General features: G+C 40.2%; 1 protein-coding gene across 4 annotated transcripts in view; it reads right to left on the bottom strand.

Annotated features, from left to right (window-relative positions):
• Positions 1-24,968, bottom strand: part of spred1 (sprouty related EVH1 domain containing 1) — a 107,075-nt gene that overhangs the window by 16,990 nt on the left and 65,117 nt on the right. For 2 of the 4 annotated variants that reach the window (XM_067991375.1, XM_067991374.1), the window contains exons 4-6: positions 24,889-24,941; positions 9,419-9,580; positions 5,961-6,380 (exon numbers count right to left, since the gene is read on the bottom strand). In XM_067991375.1, the coding sequence (XP_067847476.1) occupies positions 5,961-6,380; positions 9,419-9,580; positions 24,889-24,941 (635 nt within the window). Of the gene's footprint in view, positions 1-1,535; positions 6,381-9,418; positions 9,581-24,888; positions 24,942-24,968 lie in introns of those variants that run through there. The other 2 variants (XM_067991371.1, XM_067991373.1) reach the window with 2 other exon arrangements.

Raw genomic sequence — 24,968 nt, forward strand, 5'->3', positions numbered from 1 at the left:
TACCAGTCACTTTTGCAGTTAGTCAAAATCTCAAATGATTTTATATGAAACTAGTAAGCTCCACTCATACTTGGGAACAGGGAGAGGCCCAACATTATTGATGAGCAACACAAATCTGCTTTGTTCTGCATGACCATAATTGCTAAAATACTGTAATAGGCCTCAGTAGAATTACACTGTTAGAACTTATCTGTACCTCATGGATGTGTGGAGCATTAGTAGTGACTGTGACCATATTTTTCCACTTGTCTTTATCCAACGCTACTGGGCTGTTGTGGTTAGAAGAATCAAAGCTACCAGTAGGATTTAATTGATCTGCACCTACTGTTTGCTTGCACTTCAGTCGAAATCACTTGAGCAAGATGTCCAATAAATCTTCCTGTGTTGAGATGCATTTTGGTTAACTGGCTCAATGTACAGTTGCCAATACAAGCTACCTGGATCTAGATGATTATGGAGAACAGTCCAGCCAGAGAGATTCATGTACAACTATCCGGAAAGATTGAACAAGCTGGGGCTCGTTTCTCTAGAAAAGAAAAGACAGAGGTGACCTCGTAGTGGTCTTTAAAATTCTGAAGGGGTTTGATAGGGTAGATGTAGAGAAGATATTTCCATTGTAGGGGGGGGGGGGGGGAAAGAGGGACTCCAAAACTAGGGGCGATAAATACAAGATCGTCACTAACAAATCCAATAAGGAATTCAGGAGAAACTTCTTTACTCAGTGGTGAGAATGTGGAACTCGCTACCATATGGAGTGGTTGAGGCGAATAGCATAGATGCATTTAAGGGGAAGCTAGATAAGTACATGGGGGAGAAAAGAATAGAGGGATATGTTGATAGGGTGAGATCAAGTAAGGTGGGAGGAGGCTCATGTAGAGCATAAAACACCAGCATAGATCTGTTGGGCTGAACAGGCAGTGTCTGCGCTATAAAATGCGATGTACTTTTTCTAGCTACAATGATAAGTTCCAAAGAATGTGGTCTCCATTTCAACGATATTATCAACAGTATTTAGTTGCAGGATTCTCCAAATCCCAGTGGGAGATATTGGCCTAGCAACAGTTGGTACTGTAACTAGAATAGACTGTATTTTTGTTCTCTGTAAAGGAGATTTCGGTAACCCTTGGGCCATTCCCATTCTTTGATCACTAGCATTTTTTAAAAAAAGTTTCTCTGTTATGGAGGGAATCTCGATCAGTTTTAGTTTGTCATAGGTTGAATGCCCCTCAGAGCTGAGTCATTTTTCTTCACAATTATTCATCTGCAAAATGTTGTGAAACTTGGTTAACTATATTCAGTTTAACATTACACTGTTGTTCTCATGCTAACTGTTAATCTTAATACTATGCACTTGGAATAAGGTGCAGTAATTAATTTAGCAAATCATTTCTGGAGCTCTACCTGGTTCTAAGTTGCAAGACTGTTGATTGAGCATCTTTCTGTAAAATGTATCAAACATACCTTGCACATGGTGTCAACTGCTTGCTGTTTTGGGTAGCACTCTGGCATGAGGGAATATTACAACTGACAGAATATAAAGAAATTAAAACTTACTGTTTTATTATGATAGTTATTTGATATGTCAAATTACAAGTGTATGATGTAACAAAATCAGTTACAAACTTATATGCATATTTACATTATATATATATTCAAGAAATGAAGAAGCTACACCCTCATACATTTAAGAAATTACACCTATGGCAGGAGTTATTAAACTAAATTGTACATCACATACTTGGTATCCTTTCAACACAGATAAAAAAATACCTAAAAACAAAATGTAACAAGTACAATTGCAGTTAGATTTAAATGGAGTTTTAAAAATGTACAAGCGAGGCACTTTTTGGAAGTTGGCTGGGTATCAAGCAAATGGCACTAAGCAAACAATAGGCAATATTAGGAAAAAATAAAAAACCCTCTAGGTACTAAGCACTCTGTAGCTTAATGTTTTCTATTAATGTCTCAAATTCTAAAAAGAGCATAGCCATTAAAAAAAAGTAACTGGAAGTAGAACAAAACAACATGGCAATTCTCAGTGCATTTATGCACTTTCAGTACTCAGAGGGGTCAATTCCTTTACAATTAGAGTTATTAGCATGCCTTTTGGGCTCTTTAAATCCATAAAGCATACATTGCATATAAATTACAGTACATGGCTAGGAGATGTACCATACTTGTTAGTAGTGCCTCATCATTCTAAGATCAAAGTGTACCTATTACAACATACAAAACACTTTGCTTCAGCCAGCAAGTTCTTCTCTTGGGGGTAGTCACACCTTCTTACATTCCACAATACAAGCACTATCAGATCTTTCCTCCACCTCCACACCTCCCCCCACCCCCCCCAAAAGAAAAAATAAATCATAAAAATAAAAGCAGCTTAAGTATACATTAAGAGTTACTTAATGTTTAACAGTCTACTGGCAAGTAAAATACTATTTCCAAATTGAGTAGGAAATGGTTTTCATTATGAGAGCAACTTTTTTTGTTTACAAGAAGGGTCTTCATAAGAATAGTTACAAACTCTGATCCCATCTGCACATGGGGAAGGGTGCAAAAGGGAGAAGAAAGGAAGACAAATTTTGATTGAACTTAAAATCCAAACACGATCAGAGCAGAAAGCGAAGCACTTGGTGTGCATGTAAAAATCCACCAGATTTGCGCAGCAGCTCACTTTCACAAAGAAAGTGTACTACAAAAAATGCTTATTCAATCACGAGCAGAGGAACATCGATCCAAAAGCAAAAGGATTAGAAACTTTGAGGCTAAGATTTACTACATACAGCGTGGCAGTTGATGATTCATATCTATATACTGCTAGCTAGGAATATAGGGCTTGCAGAAGAATCTGGCTTCAATTCACTATTCAATCTGTAATCTATATTATGACTATCAGCTCAACATATGGGAAAGTGAAAAGGATTCAGTCAGATTTAGGTATTTCATACTATCCATTTACTGGCAGACTGACAAGCTGACTTACACCACATGTTCTTGACCAGACCCCAGAAGGCAGGAAAACACAAAACCTTTAAGTACTCAAGATCTTCAGGAATTCCTGCACAGAATAAGACTGGGTCCAGATGTCCACATGAAAAGCCACAGTGGATGAAATGTGGAAGCCCGTTGAATCCTTTGAAATCCCATGAATTGAGAGTTTCCTCTCAGAAGATTATGTACTGGATCATAGCATCTGATAGTAACTTTATCTTCCGAACAGTGCGCACTGAATTTTCAGAGTTAGACGTTCTGACCCTAGGACTGAAAAGATTCTTCACTTTAGTTATGCCTGTCTATAAGTAGACATCAATAATTGCAGTTGTCAGAACAGGACAATCAGATCTTTTTCCTCAGGTAGCTTGCAGTCCTTACAAAAGGTTCAGGAAAATTAAGAGCTATTTAATGGAACAGCGGAAATCAGTTTTCCAAAACTTGGACAATGAAAACTTGCAAGTAGAAATACAAATACAATAAGATAAGCAGGGAACCGCAGACAATGTGTGAGTACTCTAAGCGCAATTTAAAATTTATTGAGTTCCCCAATGTGCAGAATACCGATGAAATCAAAGTTCATAAGCATGTGGATGGATTCCTATAATGAAGAATTACACACAACCTTTAAATAGTCAAACAGCAAAATGAAACAGAACTGTCCCCATCACCACACAATTTTCCTAGTGAAGCCATTCTGCTATTAAGTACAAAACTAGAAACAAGTTCTTTTTTAAAATTAAGTCTCATATCTTTAGCCTCTACTTTTCAATGTGAAATAATACTCAAAGTCGGCTTATGTACAGAATGCTGTCAGTTCATTCCATCTACTCACAGCTGATAAATATCAATGCATTCTAATGTGGAGTATCTTACAAATGGGTTATTTATTTACATATTTAAAAATTAGAACCTGGGCAACCAACTTTACCAACAAAGTCCTAAATTTTAAATGCAATTTTCTTGTGAATAAATATGATAAAATTTAGAAGCATTATATCTCAGGATTAAGATTGCCCTGGCACAACCACAAGGGCTTGATTTTCCCCTCCATAGTCACAGACATGTACATTGGGTACAAAGGTGTGCATAGAAAATGTATAAAAATCAAATGTGCCCTTGTGCACTAATTAATTTAAATATTTTGGTTTATTCTACATATTGTTCGACTAGTTATAACCACAGGCTCTGCACAAAGCAAAGAATGTCCCCAACTAATTATAATTTTTAAAAGTTGCAAAATAGATAGTTCTATTTTGAGTCCAAGAATTTAATCCATTCAGGCTCAAATTTTCTCCATCTCCATTGTGTACAGTTTAAGCATGGGTCCTGCAAGTCTAAAATGCACACCCAATGACCACCCCCCCCCACCGTGAATTTAAAGTCCAACATTTATCTCACCTATGCATACCTATGTACTATAGATAGACATTTAAATATAAACCATGTCCATTTACATGATCCACTCCAGACTGAAAATGTGGATATGCCCGTAAGCATATGTCCAGGGAAATGTAGCACCGAGTGGTTGTTTTAACTAACTAAAAGCATTCACTTAATAATCCCAGGATAACAAATTAAACTAGCATAGCTTAGTATTATCATTGCATAAAATATTCTAGAGTACACTTAATTTACAAATTAAACCTGCATTTTTCCAAAATTACATCCACACTGTTTCTGATAGGTTGTACAGACAAAGATAGGTCTGAAATACATGAATTGATTTATACTCTACCCTTTAGATTTTTAATAACATGATTCCCAGTTATTCAATGTTATAAGTCATTTGATATTCTTGGACCACCATCAGAAAACTTGCTGGTTGAGCAAAAATATTAGAAGTGTTTTTAAGATATCTAAAAATAAAAATATCCCACTAGCTTGCAATTAGGTTCACATACACACAAAAAAATCAGAATGTGCTTAATCACCACAATAAAAATCAGTCACTAACTTTTAGGCTTCAGAGAGGAAGATGAAAAAAAGTTCAAACTGAAGCAAAATCATGTGTGAATAGTAAGCATGCATATTACAATTAATTAAAAATAAAAGATGCATCTATGGGTCCATTATATGTCAAAATCTTTTGTTTCTTGACAGAAATAAAATGGTATATGGTTTTATTGCGAAGGTACAAGCCATATTTCAAATTTAGTTATATAGAGTTTGACACTTTACATGTATTAAATAATTTTTAATTATTCAGACAGTAAATTCACCTGCACTGCCAGATAAGTGATTCTGTAAATGCACACAGTATGTAAATACTTATTAGAACTAAAGCCTAAAACAAGTTGAAATCTTTCTGAACAAAAATCAAACTGTTACCTAGTGCTTTTAGTCTAATACTCGAGTCTAATCAGTAAAAGCTTCATGTGAGAAACCAGACCCCATAGCCAACTCAATGTACAAAACTGCAAAATGAATCCCTTCTGCATAATCACATACAGTATTCACTGTGAACAGCCAAAAAGCAAAGAACTCTCTGCTTCACAAAACCTTCTAAAGTTAGGCTGTGCCATGCAAAGTATTAGACACGGTGGCCTTATGAAGTGTCACGATCATTTAAAACACACCACTTCTTCTCCTCAAGCTTTGGAAACTTGCACAACTTTGCAATTGGTGCTGGTTTTAAATACCAATGGGCCAAAACCCTCAAGACTCAGGGTTAATGCTGCCTGGAGAGGAACAATTAAGCACAGCTTGGCTCCAGACTGGTCACATCATCCAGCTGCTTTGTGCTTCCCTCCACAACATCCACACATCTCACCACAGTGGTGGCACGCTCTCAGAGGAAGATAGCAGCACATACATGGTGCAATGACAGACAAGGCTATAAGTGCTAGCCATCGCAAACAGAACTTGTCATCACTAGTGTCACACGAGCATGGATCAGAGAAATCTCCCTCAGAGTCCGACATGCAGTGGTAGAGCATACTCTCAGCACACAGCATGCAGCTCACTTGATAAATGCATCTCTTGATGGGGTCTGGAGCATCCTGACACTGTCCTCTCCGGTTCTCCTCATGATTAAACATGTCTCGACAATATATACAACGAGAACGTTCTCCATCCTCTTTCCTTCGCTTGGATTTTTTTGATTTTAGTGAAGGGGATGGCTGTGCTTTGAATACAATAGAACCTTTTGAATCTTTAATGGGATCAGAATCAATCCCTTCCACAGAAGGATATACATAATCGTGTTTTTTAGATTCAGGTTTGAAACACACATATGAGTCTACTTCAGTTTCCAATTCATTTTTTCGTACAATGGGATGTCTGTAGTCTTCATAACCCCTAATCAATATATCCTTTCGAGGATTTATCCTCACTACTTCATCTTCATCCTGAAAACTGACATGCCTAGTTGATTTCAGCATGACCTGAAAGAGATTTAAAGTTTTCTTATTAGAGGAAATCAAAACCGTATAGTTGAATTATAAAACTTCAAGACAAAATCAATTTTTAATAGAAACCAATGCTTAGAATATCTTATCCAGTGGATCAGATAGAACTAATTTTGATAATTCCTTTGTGCAAGCATGGTGATATCTCAGTTACTGGTTGAGGCACTTTATTTGTAGGAGTGAATGAATGAGAGGCCACTAAGCTTTCAGGTTTCAAGATTCTGAAATTCAAATAAAGTTTGAGAAAATTTACTGTCATTCATCCTCATTATAATAGACTATTAGGAACCCAAACAAATAGTGCTTTGTAAAGATGCACATTAGAGCACAAGCTCACCAAAATTTTCATTTGTGGTGTATTTTTCAATGTAGATAGGTCTTACGCTTTTTCTTACTATATAGATCAGTTCTTCAGGAAATAATGTGCTTTATTCTGGTAAAACGTCCAGATTATGAATGAAACAGTCCAACATTCAGAATTTAATTATGAAAAATTAAATACCTAAAATTCAAAAATACATTATCCATTTTCATCTCCATAAAATGGTTTCACGTTTTAAAATTTCATGTACTGAATCTGAACTCCTCCATGTTGAGGAGCACTTGGAGGAAATACTGAGGGTAGCAAGGGCACAGAAAGTACTCTGGGTGGGGGATTGCAATGTCCATCACCAAGAGTGGCTCGGTAGCACCACTACTGACCGAGCTGGCCAAGTCCTGAAGGACATAGCTGTCAGACTGGGCCTGCGGGAGGTGGCGAGAGAACCAACACAAGGGAAAAACTTATTTTACCTCATCCTCGCCAATCTACCTGTTGCAGATGCATCAGTCCATGACAGTATTGGTAGGAGTGACCACCGCACAGTCCTTGTGGAGACGAAGTCCCATCTTTACACCGAGGACACCATCCAACGTGTTCTGTGGCACAACCACTGTGCTAAATGGGATGGATTCAGAACAGTTCTAGCAGCTCAAATGAAGAGTGTAGAAGAGCATGCCAGGAGCAGCACCAGGCGTACCTAAAAATGAGGTGCCAACCTGGTGAAGCTACAACACAAGGCTACATGAATGCTAAACAGCAGAAGCAGCATGCTAGGGACAGAGCTAAGAGATCCCACAACCAGCGGATAAGATCAAAGCTCTGCAGTCCTACCAGATCCAGTTGTGAATGGTGGTGGACAATTAAACAACTAACGGGAGGAGTCGTCTCTGTGAACATCCCCATCCTCAATGATGGCAGAGCCCAGCACGTGAGTGCAAAAGACGAGGCAGGAGCGTTTGCAACCATCTTCAGCCAGAAGTGCCGAGTGGATGATCCATCTCGGCCTCCTCCCGATATCCCCACCATCACAAAAGCCAGTCTTCAGCTAATTCGATTCACTCCACGTGATAAAGAAACGGCTGAGTGCATTGGATACAGCAAAGGCGATAGGACCTGACAACACCCTGGCTGTAGTGCTGAAGGCTTGTGCTCCAGAACTAGCCGCGCCTCTAGCCAACCTGTTTCAGTACGGCTATAACACTCGCATCTACCTGACAAAGTGGAAAATTGCTCAGGTATGTCCTGTCCACAAAAAACAGGACAAATCCAACCTGGCCAATTACCGCCCCATCAGTCTACTCTCAATCATCAGCCAAGTGATGTAAGGTGTCGTCGACAGTGCTATCAAATGGCACTTACTCACCAATAATCTGCTCACCAATGCTTAGTTTGGGTTCCGCCAGGACCACTCGGCTCCAGACCTCATTGCAGCCTTGGTCCAAACATGGACAAAAGAGCTGAATTTCAGAGGTGAGGTGAGAGTGACTGCCCTTGACATCAATGTAGTATTTGACCGAGCGTGGCATCAAGGAGCCCTAGTAAAATTGAAGTTAATGGGAATCAGGCAGAAAACTCTCCAGTGGCTGGAGTCATACCTAGCACAAAGGAAGATGACAGTGTTTGTTGGAGGCCAATCATCTCAGCCCCAGGATATCACTGCAGAAGTTCCTCAGGGCAGTGTCCTAGGCCCAACCATCTTCAGCTGCTTCATCAATGACCTTCCCTCCATCAGAAGTGGGGATGTTTGCTGATGATTGCACAGTGTTCAGTTCCATTCGTGACCTCTCAGATAATGAAGCTGTCAGTGCCTGCATGCAGCAAGACCTGAACAACATCCAGGCTTGGGCTGAAAAGTGGCAAGTAACATTTGCGCCACACAAGTGCCGGGCAATGACCATCTCCAACGAGAGAATCTAACTACCTCCCCTTGACATTCAACGGCATAACCATCGCAGAATCCCTACCAACAACATCCTGAGGGTCACCATTGACCAGAAACTTAACTGGACCAGCCATATAAATACTGTGGCTACAAGAGCAAGTCAGACGCTGAGTATTCTGCAACGAGTGACTCACCTCCTGACTCCCTAAAGCCTTTCCACCATCTACAAGGCACAAGTCAGGAGTGTGATGGAATACTCTACACTTGTCTGGATGAGTGCAGCTCCAACAACACTCAAGAAGCTCGACACTATCCAGGACAAAGCAGCCTGCTTGATTAGCACCCCATCCAACACCTTAAACATTAACTCGCTCCACCACCAGCGCACCGTGGCTGCAGTGTGTACCATCTATAAGACGCACTGCAGCAACTCGCCAAGGCTTTTTCGACAGCACCTCCCAAACCCGCAACCTCTACCACCTAGAAGGACAAGGGCAGCAGGCACGTGGGAACACCATCACCTGCACGTTCCCCTCCAAGTCACACATCATCCTGGCCTGGAAATATATCGTCGTTCCTTCATCATTTCTGGGTCAAAATCCTGGCACTCCCTACCTAACAGCACTGTGGGAGTACCTTCACCACACGGACTGCAGCGGTTCAAGAAGGTGGCTCACCACCACCTTCTCAAGGGCAATTAGGGATGGGCAGTAAATGCCAGCCTCGCCAGCGACACCCACATCTCATGAATGAATAAATAAAAAAAAATTTTAAGTGTACTTTTTTAAAAATGCAAAAGTGAAAAATTACCTGATTCTGCTGAGCAGGAAAATACAATCTTCGAGAACTGAATTCCTCAAATGGTGGGGTTCTAACATAGCAGCTTCTGCAAGGTTCATTGGTCACTACAGTGTCGTGTCGTGAAATTCTCTCTTTTCTTATTAAAGAATTAGTATCATTTTCTCGTGGAGGCTGAAAAAAATACAAAAATCCTTCATTACTCTACTTTTTGAAAGGCAAGCAGCATCTTTGGTGAATCAGCGACTTCAAACTGCAACCATAATATGGTACTTTTCACACTGACCACCAGAGGTCATCGTAACTGAATTCCTACAAACATTCCATTGAAGTACTCTAACTATGTAAAATACATTAGAAATCCTATATGGTTCCACCGTGAGCATAGAAAACATGTACATTTGTATTGCTTGCATTAAACAATTTGATATCAAATTTAAGTTTTAGCACAAAGCTATCGTATAACCATTTTTAATTTTCTTTTGTAACCAACCTAAATGAATTCTTGCAAACTTTGAGTAAAACTGAAGTTGAATGGAAAATGTGAGGAAAGAATTAGTGAACAACACTGCTCAGAGGATGTATTTTTGAAGTCTAAAATAATCATTTTGAATGTCCTAGAGATTTGAAATAGCTCACATCTGCATTGTTTGCAGTTTATTTTCCCTCTGATTTTATCACTACATTTCTACAGCTGAAGGTGGCAACTTACACTGAGGTACTGTTGGACAGGGAGCCTATGTCATATCGCCAAGTGGCCATTCTGCACATGCAACCCAGTGCAGCATCTGTTGGCAGACTATTGCCGATAGTGTGGACCATTACAGCTGTTCTCACAGGCTGATCCTCTTCTCAAATAATCACATACATGCACTTCCAGCAGGTTTACTGGATACTGATTGGGAGTAGGAACCCTTGCGGTGTGCTAGCACACGCCTGATTGTTGTGTGCTAACCCTACGTATCTTTCCAGGGACAGCCAAATTAAAATTTGTGGGAAAGTTCCTGCCATGAATGAGCCACTCATTTAGAGCATGCCCATTAGTGAGCAGAAAATCACCTGTGGCAGATTAAAAGGGTCCTTTGGTAGGCATGGGGGAACGAGACAGGCTCATTAGCCATGTCCACATGTAGTATTTGTTCCAGTAGGTGGGCAGCCGGGTATACTGATGGGCTGCTAGAAATCTTACTTCAGCACATGTGCCAGAGGATAGAGGTGCAGAACAGTAGCATTCTTGGAATCTATTTAGTTCCATCATACAATACTTGTATGTTTTTAGTGTCAATCTTCTGTCTGTATTCAAAAGTTTAACGCTGCCAATTTAATGTACACAGCTCAATCTGCATTTACACCTTATTTATCTGCAAAGTATGAAACATAGTCAACATTGCTCAATTACAAGGGAATTAGTAAGATTGGGTAAAGTAGCTCACATAATTTCCCAGCCAAGATCAGGAACTTGCTATAAGTGCCAAGCACTTCCTTCTCCATTAGGAAGAAGAGTGCAAAACGAATCACGTAAAAGTTACTGGGTACACAGACTTTTAGAAAGGTCCTAAACAAAATATCACCTCAGCCACATACCTCTTCATAACTGAACCCATTCCACAAGGTTAATAAAAATATTAATATGAATGGAATCTCACTTCAACACAGCACACAAGTAATAGTGGGAAAAGGAATGAGTCACTGTTAGATCATACTCATTAACAATGCCTGTCATAACACTGGTATTACACTATTGTTGCCAGGAGTCTGTGCAATAAAACTTTTTAACGGAAATGAAGGATAGGAACCAGAATGGTATCGGATGATGCTTTACAGTGGAAAGGGTTGTCAGGAAAGACAGTTGGAGACAAAACACCAGGGGGTAGTGTGTTCACTTTGGGTGCAATCGGTAATTGGGTGCAAGTTGCACCCGAAAATAGCGTTGTTTAGGTTACAGTTCAAGATTCCGCTAAAATGCATTTGTATAATCACAAACATAAAATCTTCCATTAACCAGCACAACGTCCGGCAGCTTAATAGAGCGTAATCATTTATTTTTTCTTTCTTTTTGCAATAAAAAATATTCATTGATGTATTTAAGATGTGTTTATGAGTGGTAACTTGGTGCAGTTTTATTAATACAGCTGAAAATGGGTTTATCACAAAAAATAAGCATTTTTAATGAGTATCCACCTGTGAGTGTCCTGATTTTATATCGCTGAAAATGACTTAAAAAACTATACTGAACCATTTACTACTTTGATGGTAAATTAATTATTTTTTTAATATGTAAAAACGTTTAAAACGTGCCTACCGGTGCCTATGCACCTAAGGAAACTAGCTTAATTTGAAGACCCTCCTAGAATGGCCACAAACAGGTACAATCAGTGGAAACTCGTCATCCACACTGTTTTGATCTGAGGGCACGGCAGGTTTCGGGTGTGATGATTTTTGAACTAGGGCAAAAAATTGCGGAAACTCGATTTATGCCTGATGTAAATTGTGCTTGATTTTCCACAATTTTAAAACAATCTTTTACACTAGTTTGGGCGGATTGCGCAGATAAAACCAACGCAATCTAGCAGAAACTCTACCTCCAGATTTATTCAGCAGCTAGATGTTATAATAAAAATACAGTAGGGCTGGTATTCTGGAAGAGATCAAATGCATTGAATGGCCCATTATCTGAATCTAGAATCATAGACTACTACAGCAGAGGAACATGCCATTGGCTTATCAAATGTGCGCTGATGAGTTTCTCCACAACCCAGCTACTCTAATCCCACTCTCCTGCTTGCTCCCCATGCTCCAATCTTTGCCTTTTTAAACCCTTTTAAAACAATTTATGGACTTTGTGGAATTCCCTGCCACAAATCATTGTTGAAACAATCTAACCACTCTGAAGAATTTTTTTTCTAACCATCCCTTTAATTCTTTATTACCTTAAATTCGTGACCTCTTACTGCCTTGCTGATCAGTGGAAACAATAGGTCACTATTTTTTTTTCCCTATCATAATCTTGAAGACTTATCAGGTCTCTCTTAAATCTTCTTGGCTCTGAATCACCTTGGGACATTTTTCTTTGTTAAAGGTGCTTTATAAATATAATTTGTAGGCGTGGTTTACTGGAAGGAGGAGATCAAAATGCATTCTTTCACAACTTGCCATATCCCTACAATTTGCCAGACTGGTCTTGTAAAAGGAGTAAATCTAAATGACGAAGCTCAATAGTAGATAAGAAATTTGTGCCAGCATGTGCATTCTATGTAAAATGCAAGCTAAAATTAGGTGTTTATTCACAAGGCATGGTATCAAACTACTTTTTCTTCTCCATCCTCCCCCCCCACCCACCACCACCACCACCCACCCCACCACACAGTTCTCAATTACAGCCAAGTAATCTAAGGGAGGTGGCAAGAAAAGGCAAGATAGCAATAGGAGGGCAAATCAAACCACACTACTGGTTAGGCCAAATGGCTTATTTCTGTGTTGTAACTTCCATGCATGCAGGTACATCTAGCCAGTTATTTGAATCAGAATCAGCAAAAACATGGGAAAAAGGTCATTTCTCTCACTCTTGTATGTGACAGTGTATGGCAGTATGGTTTTGGGGTGGGGGTGCTGAAGAAGGAGGGGCAGTGAGAAAGCAAAGAAGACAGAAAATAGAAATAAAACCTGGAGGGCATGGTGAACACAAGACAAAATTAAGTGGTGAAACGCATTGGTTAAGAATACGTGTCTCAACACAGCAGGAATCTAGCACAGGTTCCTTTATGCCATCAAAATCCTGATTGCATTATGTTGTCAAAGAATGCCAACTTTTGTAAGACCTATTTGCATCTACATAGTCATTAGGCTCCTTCAAGCAGACTACCAATAATCCAGAGGTCTCATGCTTATATCGGTGGAATTATTTACTTAGCAAGTGAAGCTACTTTATAATTGCTGCAAGGTACAGAATAGTTTCAGTAATAATAAGCATCAATTCTGCCTTCATTAGGATAAAACTGGAACACTCAACCTTTAGAGATAGAAGAACTGAGGCAAATAAAAGCAATAAAGAAAGTAGTGAATGAGAAACAAAATCCGTACATTAGATTGCCATTATTGACTGGATAGCAACTCCCAAAATAAGCAAGCTTTTCCTATAATGCTAAACAATCCTGATCAGTATTCATAGATGTACAGATGTCTACCATATCCATTTTTAAAAAGGCAGAATCAGAAGAAATTCACTTTAGAACTTGGTGGAGCATTAAAAAGGAACCGGAGCTCCAGAACCAGCTATTCCGTTCATTACTTAAATCACTGAAATCCCCTCTGTTGTTTCTAAGCCCAAGATGCCAAATACCCTGCTTGCTTATTTAAGTCACTCAGGTAGCAATTCTGTTGTCATATTGCTGCAGACTCAGCTCCTTTGTGTAGCTCATCTCAAACGATAAGACCATTGTGTGGAGATGCCGGTGATGGACTGGGGTTGACAATTGTAAACAATTTTACAACACCAAGTTATAGTCCAGCAATTTTATTTTAAATTCACAAGCTTTCGGAGGCTACCTCCTTCCTCAGGTGAACGATGTGGAAATGAAATTTCATTTCCATTTCCACATCGTTCACCTGAGGAAGGAGGTAGCCTCCGAAAGCTTGTGAATTTAAAATAAAATTGCTGGACTATAACTTGGTGTTGTAAAATTGTTTACAATTGATAAGACCATTGGAATAGGTTTGGGACTACAGGCTACACTGGTCATTTACACATAATTCTCAGCAAATCTTGGTAACACAGGTGGACTATATTAATTAATGCTCTAAAAAAATGAATATGAACATAGAGTGCTCCGACAAGGGAATAAGGAACAGCTGAGAAGGTTTTTCATTCATTGTTAAATTAAGATGTTAGTAATACAAAATGAGCATTTCCACCACTGGGATGTAGTTCTGCTTTAATTTAGAGGTGGTCAAGGCTTGAACACACATGGGTTCATACATCAGTCGTGTTGCAAGTATTTCATTAGTACATTATGATGTGCATGTGAAATTTTCATGCCACACCCATTTGAACTGTGGAAAACACTCAGGAGTACAACTACAGATTTTAAGCTTGCAAGGAGAACAGATCTTGAGTTAATTAACACTAGGATTAGAGGTTCCTTGTGGTGATCACGGTGGGAGCAATGGAGATGATGAATCAAGTGCAAACAAGAAGTGTATTGGGACAACAGTAAAGGATATTGGGTTAAGTGTGATTTTACTATAGTGCATTAGTTTCTAAGATATCCATAGCAAATTTGAGAAGTTTACAGCAAATTATGTTTTTAAGTTGCTAGTGTGGCAATGCATGTACATTTCTCAATCTTTAGGTTTTTTGCACTAGATATTTTCTCTGGATCAGTGTCATTAGTTACTCCTGCAGGTAGACCTCATGCCGCTATGATCCAGAGTGCACCCTTTTCTGCACAATATCTAGATGAATAACCTCATCCCAGGCATTGCAACTGTGAACCCCTGCTCCTCAGGTACTGTCCCCTCCCCTTCTAATCTGCCATCACCACCCCTCCTCAAATATTCCACCCTTGACCCCTCTGTCCTTGCAAACTACCGCCCCATCTCCAACCTCCCTTTCCTCTCCAAAGTCCTTGAATGCATTGTCACCTCCCAAATCTGTGCCCATCTTTCCTGCAACTCCATGTTTGAATCCCTCCAATTAGGTTTCCGCCCCTGCCGCAGCATTGAAACGGCCCTTATCAAAGTCATAAATGACATCCTATGTGACTGTGACCGTGGTAAACCATCTCTCCTCATCCTTCTCAATCTGTCTGCAGCCCATAATACGGTTGACCACACCATCCTTCTCTAATGCCTCTCTTCTGTCATCCAGCTGGGTGGGACTGCCCTCACCTGGCTTCATTCCTGTCTGTCCAGAAGTAGCCCGAGAATCACCTGCAATGACTCCTCTTCCCACTTCCGCACCATTACTTCTGAAGTCCCCTAAGGATCTATCCTTGGCCCCCTCCTAGTTCTCATCTACATGCTGCCTCTCGGCGACATCATCTGAAAACACGACGTCAAGTTCCGCATGTACGCTGATGACACTCAGCTCTGCCTCACAACCACCTCTCTCGACTCCTCCACTGCCTTGGATTTGTCACGCTGCTTGTCTGACATCCAGTATTGGATGAGCAGAAATTTCCTCCAATTAAATATCGGAAAGACCAAAGCTATTGTCTTCAGTCCCTGCCACAAACTCTGTTCCCTAGCCACCGACTCCATGGCCACTGGCTGAGGCCAAGCCAGACCATTCGCAACTTTGGCCTCCTATCTGACCCTGAGCTGAGCTTCTGATCCCATATCCTCTTCATCACCAAGACCACCTACTTCCACCTCCGTAACATTACCCGTCCCTGCCCCTGCCACAGTGCATCTGCTGCTGAAACCTCATCCATGTCTTTGTTATCTCTAGACTTGACTATTCCAATGCTCTCCTGGCCTGCCTCCCACCTTGCACCCTCCATAAACTTAAGCTCATCCATAATTCTGCTGCCCGTATCCTAACTCGCACCAAGTCCCCCATTCACCCATCACCCCTGTGCTCACTAACCTACACTGGCTCCCGATCCAACAACGCCTCAATTTTAAAATGCTCATCCCTCCATGGTCTCACCCTTCCCTATCTCTAACTTCCTCCAGCTCTACAACTCTCTGAGATCTCTTGTGCATCCTCGATTTTAATCGCTCCACCAATGGTGGACCTGCTTTCAGCTGCCTACGCCCCAAGCTCTGGAATTCCCTCCCTAAACCTCTCCACCTCTCTCTCCTCCTTTAAAAGATCCTTAAAACCTACCTCTTTGACCAAGCTTTCGCTCACCTGTCCTAATATCTCCTAGTGTGGTTCGGTGTCAAATTTTGTTTGATAATGCTCCTGTAAAGCACCCTGGGATGTTTTACTATGTTAGAGGTGCTATATAAATGCAAGTTGTTGTTGTATATCAGCTATTGAAATGTACCACGTGCTACTTTATGAATTATTTTCGCTAAGGAGAGTAGAACGAAAAGCACCATCAAGGCAGGCAGAGCTTCAAAAAATCATACTGGTCTATTTTACAGTACAGTTCTTCAGAAAAATAATAAAGAAAAATAATAAAAGATGCGATTTGCAGCTCTCTAAACATGGGCTCACTTCACTAGCTACACTTTTCAAAGCTAGTTCTGATGAAAGGTTATTGACCTGAAGCGTTAACTCTGTTTCTCGCTCCACAGATGCTGCCTGACCTGCTGAGTGTTTCCAGCATTTTCTGTTTTTATAATCAGATTTCCTGCATTTGCAGTATTTTGCTTTTCTTTTCAGCGCTCAGCTGGTTCAGACTTTTAAAACAAACAACTTCTTGCTGCTGCGTGTTTGAGGGCAAGGGCTCTAAGTTGATGTGATAGGGGCTCAGCCCACCAAACAATCAATCTCAGTTGCTATCCTGAGGCAACACCTACCCTCTGATGTAGAAGCAGGAGGCTCTAATGCATCTGCTGTAGCTAAACTCCTCGCTGTGTGAATAGACTGAAACAACACCTGGACCCTCAAGTGTTGTAAGGAGCCACCTTCTTACAATGTTTGAGACTAACTGTACACAAAGATCCTCCCACCGAATAGTCAATGAACACCAACACTTTTAAGGCGTATTCCAGACTGCTAGCTTATTATTAGAGGAAAAAAATGCTCAATCTAGCATCACAGAAATATTCTAAATTTAAAAATTCCAACTCAGGCAAAACCTAATTTGCCATAATTTCCATTTACGAAAAGAACCAAGCATGAGATGAGATGAAGCTCACTTTACCCTATCAATCTTTATTAAAATTCAAAGAGACATGAAAATTTGCCAATTTCAATTCTCTCTCCTTCTCCCGCAACGCCCCCCCCCCCCCACCGCCCCTCAATCCTAGTCATCTTGGCTGAGATCTGAGCAATGCTTTCAACTAACAAAAGACACATCGACGAGGCAACTCATTAAAAGTTGCAAAGATATATATCACTCCATTTATTGTATGCAACTACTGCATCATAACCAGGGCAGATTAATGTTTAAATTTAGAGTCTACGTTCAAAATTTATTTTTCTTTCTTTAAAAAAAGTCTTAAAACTTCAATCAACATATATAAGCTATAATTAGAATAACAAACACTGATAGACAGAATCTTCAGGAAACAACTCCAGTGCTTTAATGACTTGGCCTGTGGCCTTATTATGCAAGAAGCTCAGAACTTTGATTGCTTTGTACAATGTTGATTAACTGAAGAAATAGTTCAAACTACACAGAAGTTTACAACCTGGTTAACTAGTATTTAGTATGTTATAACACTCATTCCTATCCATTTTCTTGGAAACTTTTCTTAAACTTGCATTTTTTTATATAATGTCACTACCTTAGCAAGGGGCCCATTTCCTGTTTATCAAATTAAGCCCAAATTTCCAAATTCTCAATCTCTTTACATCTAGCAAACTGGAATTGCATAATGCATAATCGCAGTTTATGCCTAGCAGGCTGCAATATGGAAATTTTGAAAAAGCAGCTGAGTGATTAAAAACTGCAACCACCACCCACATTCTGTGACTACATTACTCTGCTCTGACAAAGGTTGGCGAGTTCTGTCTGTAAAAAGCAACCCATGGCAGCTTTTATGTAAAACGGAAATCTGGTTTTCTCCCAGCTGCTGTTATAGTAATTACTGTCCTGTGGTTGCTAAGAGATGTTTCCTATGATTTTTTTTCCTTCAAAGTACTAAAATGGTTCGGATGGATGATGGGTAAAGTAATAAAATCAACTCCAGCTGCAAAAAGTTGGACAAAAAACAGCTGCAGAGAAAATGGGATCCAGACCCAGTTCCCCTTCTTCAAAGTATTAGACCTTCTTCCCTTTCCCCTTTCTGCAGACTTAAGTTCAAGAAGAAAATCATTAACAGCTTCCAAAAAAATGTTCTGCTTTTATTTTAGCTCTTGACACAATTTAGTAACAGGAAAGATTAGTGGAGTACACTTCCCTTCAGTCTTTGGAATCTTTTATTTTACTTGCTTTGAAACAAGGTTAGTTATTTTGTGCAATGTAAAGAATCATGTTACTTCAATATTAGCAGATTGATTGGTGAATAGGCACTAATCTATCGCACATTCTAATTAAGTAATTTAACATAAAATTCAAATATTTATTCAGATTATTGGTAACCGTTTGCAATGTCCAATTTTCAAAAATGATATTAAAAGTTTGCTTATCTAATAAAACATCAACTGATGAGTTGGTTAAGTCAGCGTTTAAACTTCCTAGTATATTTTAATATAAAAAGGATCTAAGAGTTTAAGAGCTTGAAGTGAAAGTAAGCCAGAAAGATAAATGTGCTCAGCTCAGACGAAACAGTTCCCAAACTACTCATTTAAGTGCTAAATCTAGCTTTCATTCAAATAGCATGGCAGAAGGTACCAAAAATTCATTTAGATTAAAGGTTAAGATTTCTTCATCAATGAGATTTTAACTTAGTCTGTCTTTCTAATTTGCAATTTACTAGTTTTCCCTCAAGTACACCAGATTATAGTAGTCATAACTATCCTGTATAAAAAAAATGATGAGTCTAAGTTCTATGTACAATCTGCATGATGTTATATATTCCATCTAAAACTCCCAGTATCTTTTTAACAGATACAGAAAGCTGACAAAGAAAAAAAACAAGGACAATAACTGCATTTTCCATTAAGAAAGCTGTACACCACCAAGGCTAAATGATCATTTTGAAAGAAAATCAAATTCAAACTATGGATCCAGCTGTCAGCCTCAGATAGATTGCACGTTATGGCGTGGACTTTGATAGCAAACTCAATATCCATGCACTTAATAATACAAACAGATTTTGAATGCTGAAATTTCAAAACCCTCACCATCTTTACACACAACGGGACACAATAGGATAGATCAACTTGCTCATTCATCAGTAAAGCTCACCTTATGCCCGACAAATGGACGTAATGTGGACATTACCGACAGCAAATACAGGCTAAGACTGCTTACGCTGGATCTCCGTATCTCTAATATTACCCATCACTCCTTGAGAGCAGTCCCTGTTGAACTCGCAAAACCAGATCCAATTTGGGCCACGAACTTGCCCACATTTTGTAGAGTCAGCCTAATTTACCTAATCAGATGGGAAAGGCACATAAATCGGTCAGACGGGTGCCAACAGCACACAGGTGAATATCAGAAGTGATCAGAAAACCGACCATTGTATCTCATCACCTTCCAAAACCATCCACAGATGGTGAAGTTTAAAATCCCTCATAGGTAAGTACACTTGAGAAGAAAGATCACAAAAAGACCAACATTAAAAGAGAAATCTGAAATCTTAACCTGATGGGAACCAAAGCTAACATCGAATGCAAACTCGCTTAAATTTTATTGGCTTTCCATGTCTCCACATTTTAGCTACAGCAGGTAACGTATTTCACTGGGCTTGTTTCACTGTGGAACGTATGAATTAAGAGACTTACGCACAAGCTTAGTAATACACTATATGAATACAACGAATTTACTGAAGCAACATATCTCGACTGATAACGTTAAAATATTATCTACTATAGCGCCTTTAACGTAGAAAAATGCCCCAAAGTGCTTCACAGATGCATAATCAAAAAAATGGACACCGAGCAAAGGTGGGGGTGTGTGGGAGAGATGAGTTTTAAGGAAGATCTTAGAGGAGGAGAGGGAGGTAGACAGGCTTAGGGAGAGTACTCCAGAGCTCAGGACCTAGGCAACTGATGGTATGACTGCCAATGGTGGTGGTTGTTGTGGGGGGGGGGTTGGGGGGATGGGATGCACAAGAAGCTAGAGTCAGTGGAACCAAGAGTTCGAGGGGAGCAGGGGCTTTGTGGTGCTGGACATGGTTACAGTGATAGGGAGGGGGCGAGACTATGCAGGTATTTAAATACGACCATGAGAATTTTAAATTTGAGGCACAAGTTAGTAAATACTTTTAAAATTGATAGAACAAATATACTTAGAGCCATAACTCTTTTAGAACAATGTGCTAGCAGCATGGTAGAGACAAAAACATTAGGGACTTCAAAAAAATGCAGAAGATGCAAAATGGGAATGCTGGGGTCCCAAAGGGACGGGTTTCAATGAGTTGACCTTTTCATTCTTGTCCGCAATTCTCCCCCCCCAACTTTTCTGCAACCGTGGCATTCTATTCGATCCCACGTGGAGCTTCCGACCCCATATCCTCGCCATCAGAAAGACTGCCGACTTTCACCTCCATAACAACGCCTGCCTCTGCCCTTACCTCAGTCCACTTGCTGCTGAAACCCTCAATGCTTTGTCACTTCCAGTCTCAACTATTTAAATTTTCCTGGCAGACCCCCCCATCCTTCACCCTGTGTAAACTTCAATTCATCCAAAACTGTGTTGCCCAAATCCTATTCCACATCAAGCCCTACTCACCCATCACTCCTGTCTTCGTTGACCTACATTGGCTCCTGATCCTCAATGTCTCCATATTAACATTCTCATTCTTGAGTTTAAATCCCTTCATGGTCTTGCCCCTCCTCCATCCCTACAACCACCCTCAAAGAAATCTCCAATCCTCCGACTCTGGTTGCGTGTTCATCTGCCCCCCCCCCCATTCGCCACCACCATTAGTGGCCGCATCTTCAGATGGAGGACATCGTGGGGGGCCGTGGAGGACATTTGGTTGGGGGGGGGGGGGGGGGGGGCGGTGGGGTGGCCGGTCATATGGGTCCAATTGCGCCAGGGGAGCTCGTTGGCCCTGGATGGGCCCACAAGCAGTGCAATAAATAGATACTCAACTCATGGATCCGTCCCTTCTCACCTGCTTTCACCTGACGAGAATTGAAAGTGATGGGAAACCGGTGCAGGTAAGGTTCAATTTATTTTACCTTTTTAATACACAAAGAATTAAGTGCCTCAACTATCACAATGAGTAACATTGCCCCTTTAACAATCCGCCCACCGTCACTAAGTGGGGACGGGACTTCCCAGTTTCGGATGTGCGTCCACATCCAAACGTGCCTGGGTTAAATCTGGAAGTGGGCGCTTTGGAGCCAGGTTGCGGTCCCACTTCAAAAAAACTATTTTTTTTTAATCTCCCACCCGCCCCCATCACAACCATTCTTTCGTGTTAAAATCCCTCCCCCCCCCCCCCCCCCCCACCCAGTCTCCGCCACCAACTCCTCTCCCTGCCAACAACCAGATGATCCTCTTCCTCAACAGCAACCCCCCCACAACTTACTTGCCAGATACAAGTTCTTCATTGCTTTCAAAATTGATACTAGTTTTGAAAGTGAAGGGGATTTTTTGAAAGGAAGTCATTTCCAAGAGTAGGGAAATCTATTATTTAAAATAAATAGTCTGCTCAGGAAACATGCCCAGGTACAATTACTTGTCCCCAATCCACAACACCAGATCTTGAGGCCAGCTTGGGGTTCGGTCATGAAGGGGATTAGTTGAAAGGGGTTCCTCCGTATTTCCACCCCCCAAACCAGATCCTGAGCCTTAACACCAGTCCTCAAGGAAGGATAGAGAAGCGATTGAAAGGGCAGAAGGGGAAGTATTACTTAGAACGGTTCTCCCAGCAATGACTTGGGCAAACATTGAAAATATTCAACTGTATTTTTAAAATTCAGGTTTCTCCAAGTTACGGCTTGCGTAACCCCTTGTAGAAATCCCTGCCCCTACTCTGTTGCGATTGGACCCTATCCGTTCCCCGAGCACCCATATCTTCTTCCTTCCTGATACCTCTCAATGCTTTCACCTCTAGAAGCCAAGTACCCATGACTTCTCCCTGTTCCTAATGCTGACCCACCTTAAAAAGAACCTTCATCAACTCAATGGTCAGCAAAACCCCACAAACCCTCTCACAATATACTGAAATTAAGCAACCCCTTCCTTCAAAGCAGTCACATCCAAAAGTCCATTCTTACGCTAATGCTGCACCTAATACTCCCATATCCCAGGATCCTTCTCCCACCCCAATGGTTTCTCCTCAGTGCTGCCATACATAACCCAACACCCTTATGCTGCTCTTACCAGGCCCTGGTACCCAATACTCCATAGTCCAATTACCAAGTTCCTCTCAGTGCTCTGACATCCCACAACCTCTCCGTCCGTCTCTGTCTGTCTCTCTCTCTCTCCTACTCCCACACTCTGATTCCTGCTCCAAAACCTGAGGACCACCTTCCAACAGTTCCACCAACCCCTCCCCTCCCCAGGGTTATCTGCAATTCCTACCTCCTACATACCTGCAGCATCTTTCCTATCATCTTCATTTTGGGCTTTTATAAAATGGAATGTATAAAATGAAACCACACAGTTAAATTAACGATCTATTAGCTTTAATTCCTTTGTCATATTATCAAGTATTAGCACTTTCAGTAACTTATCCATTACTTGACAATGACAGATAACCAGCTATCATCTTTGTATTTTAGACAATTAGATAATTCTATTGTAATCTTTCTAATCATGATGCAGCAATCAGATAAAAAGTGAAAAGAAAGTTAAGTATTTAGAAAGTTACACTGGTTAAGTACTGCATATGGGATTTTAAAATCGTCCTTTCCTTCTTAATGCAACAATTTTAAGGTAGATGATATGCCCTCAGAAGTAGAGATTACCTTTGTCTGCTGTGCAACCCATTAAAACATACATCCTGCCTGCCTAAAGCAAAACCACTTCAGACTGCTAGTAAATCATAGGTCTTTCAAAATTTTGGTGCAATGCTGGACAGCCTCATACTGACAAAGGAGTTAGTCAAAACGTTGCCTGGGGCAAAAGAACAAAGTTGACAATTTTAGACTGATATTTTGCCCAATGTATTACTCATCTTTCCTATGCCGACAGCCAGAAATCTTAGAACTTCCATTTTAGCCTCAACACATCACAAAAGATCGCTGACAGTCAGCTGTGCCAATACACCTGCCTGCAAAGCTTATTTTTGGTTAGTATTATGAATTAGAAATCTCAATTACCTTCTATAGTAAACCAATGAACTCTGTGCAGCAATTTTTTAAAAAAAAATCAGAAGGGAAGAACAAAGTAACTAACACCATTAATCATTTAGGCAAGTTACTTAATACATGTCATTTGCTAAGTTTTCAAAGAATCTTTTTTTTTAAGAATATGAACTAACATCAGAAAGAACAGTCATGGGTGTAAGCCACATGCATGAATCAATAGCTTGACACAGATTGAAAGCTATGGTACTTTTTCTCTTAGTAGACTAAATCTGCCTATGTATGCCAAGATCCACAGACTTATGCCAGCCATAGATTTCTTCAACTCTATATTCCAGCCTAAAGTATATGGTAATTTTATTTTTACCACATTTAGCATAGTGTAACTTAATTTTTTTTGCCAATCTTTTCTTTTCCTGAGCGTACCGACTCTTGCTGGGGTATAATTCTACAGGCACCCAGAAATCCATGCCAGTACTCGGATACTCTGCATCCCCTGCTGACAGCGTGCTTTCCCAGGATTCCACAACCTTTGTTAGGCTCCTGGACCTCTCTGAAGTTGTGGTCTCCGTTGTTTTCTATGAGGCACTTTATAATATTTCCTGTTGATAATGTCAGGAGCAGGCCAGCAGGGAGGGAAACCCGACCTCTTATTCCTCTCGGCAAGTAAGAAGATTGGCTTTCATTTTGATAAATCTGCTGTTTTTCAGTATTAAATGGAAGTATTTTGATGAAAAGTGTTTCCCCCTAAAGACGAGTTTCCTTTTAATCTATGTAAAATTTCTGACATATTAACTGTGAGGAATAAAATATGATCTTTAAAATTTGATGTAATTTTTGAAGCAAAAATGGTCAACTGGCTTTAAGCCTAACGAAGCTTCTAAAAATGCATTCCTACAAGTGCTTTCCAGAATAAATTTACACAAGAACAATGTACACATATCAACAAGCACTTGACGTTTGTAGTAATCTGCCTCATTAATCCTAATTGCAACCCTTTTGCAATCACAGATTAAGGCCACAAGCCCCTAATAAGTGCTACAATAAATTGTGTATGAACCAATACAGTCAAGTGGTTCCAAAGATCATGTTCTCAAAGAACTTCTGAAATCCTGTATCTCAATACAGCATTACTCTCAGGTATGTATCCATTTAAAGTAATGTCATTTCCTACCACAGAAAGCTTGTGGTAGATTTAAATAACAAAGGGAGAAATGCTGTGAAGCATTTTTAAAAAAACTTTAATGGCATTAAAAACTCTAATACATTTTAATGACTGAGCAAAAAGAACATCCACATCTACTTGGACATTATTTAATTCCGAAATATTCTATACAATCCACCAAAATAATGTGTTCTTCCTCAAGTTCCATAGCAATAGGTTAGTTTCTCACTGTTATTACAGAGCAGATCAAACAGATACCTGCTCTGGAAAGCTTTGATAGTGATGGCCTTAATCAAATCAATTTACGCGTTTCTTTGTACTACTTACTTGAAAGCCATCATCAGGAACTGCTGCTTCACTGAAAGGTTCTTGGCAACCTGCTGACAAATAAAGCATTGATGTTATCA

This window comes from Heptranchias perlo, chromosome 10, assembly GCF_035084215.1.
Source record: "Heptranchias perlo isolate sHepPer1 chromosome 10, sHepPer1.hap1, whole genome shotgun sequence".
Taxonomy (NCBI): domain Eukaryota; kingdom Metazoa; phylum Chordata; class Chondrichthyes; order Hexanchiformes; family Hexanchidae; genus Heptranchias; species Heptranchias perlo.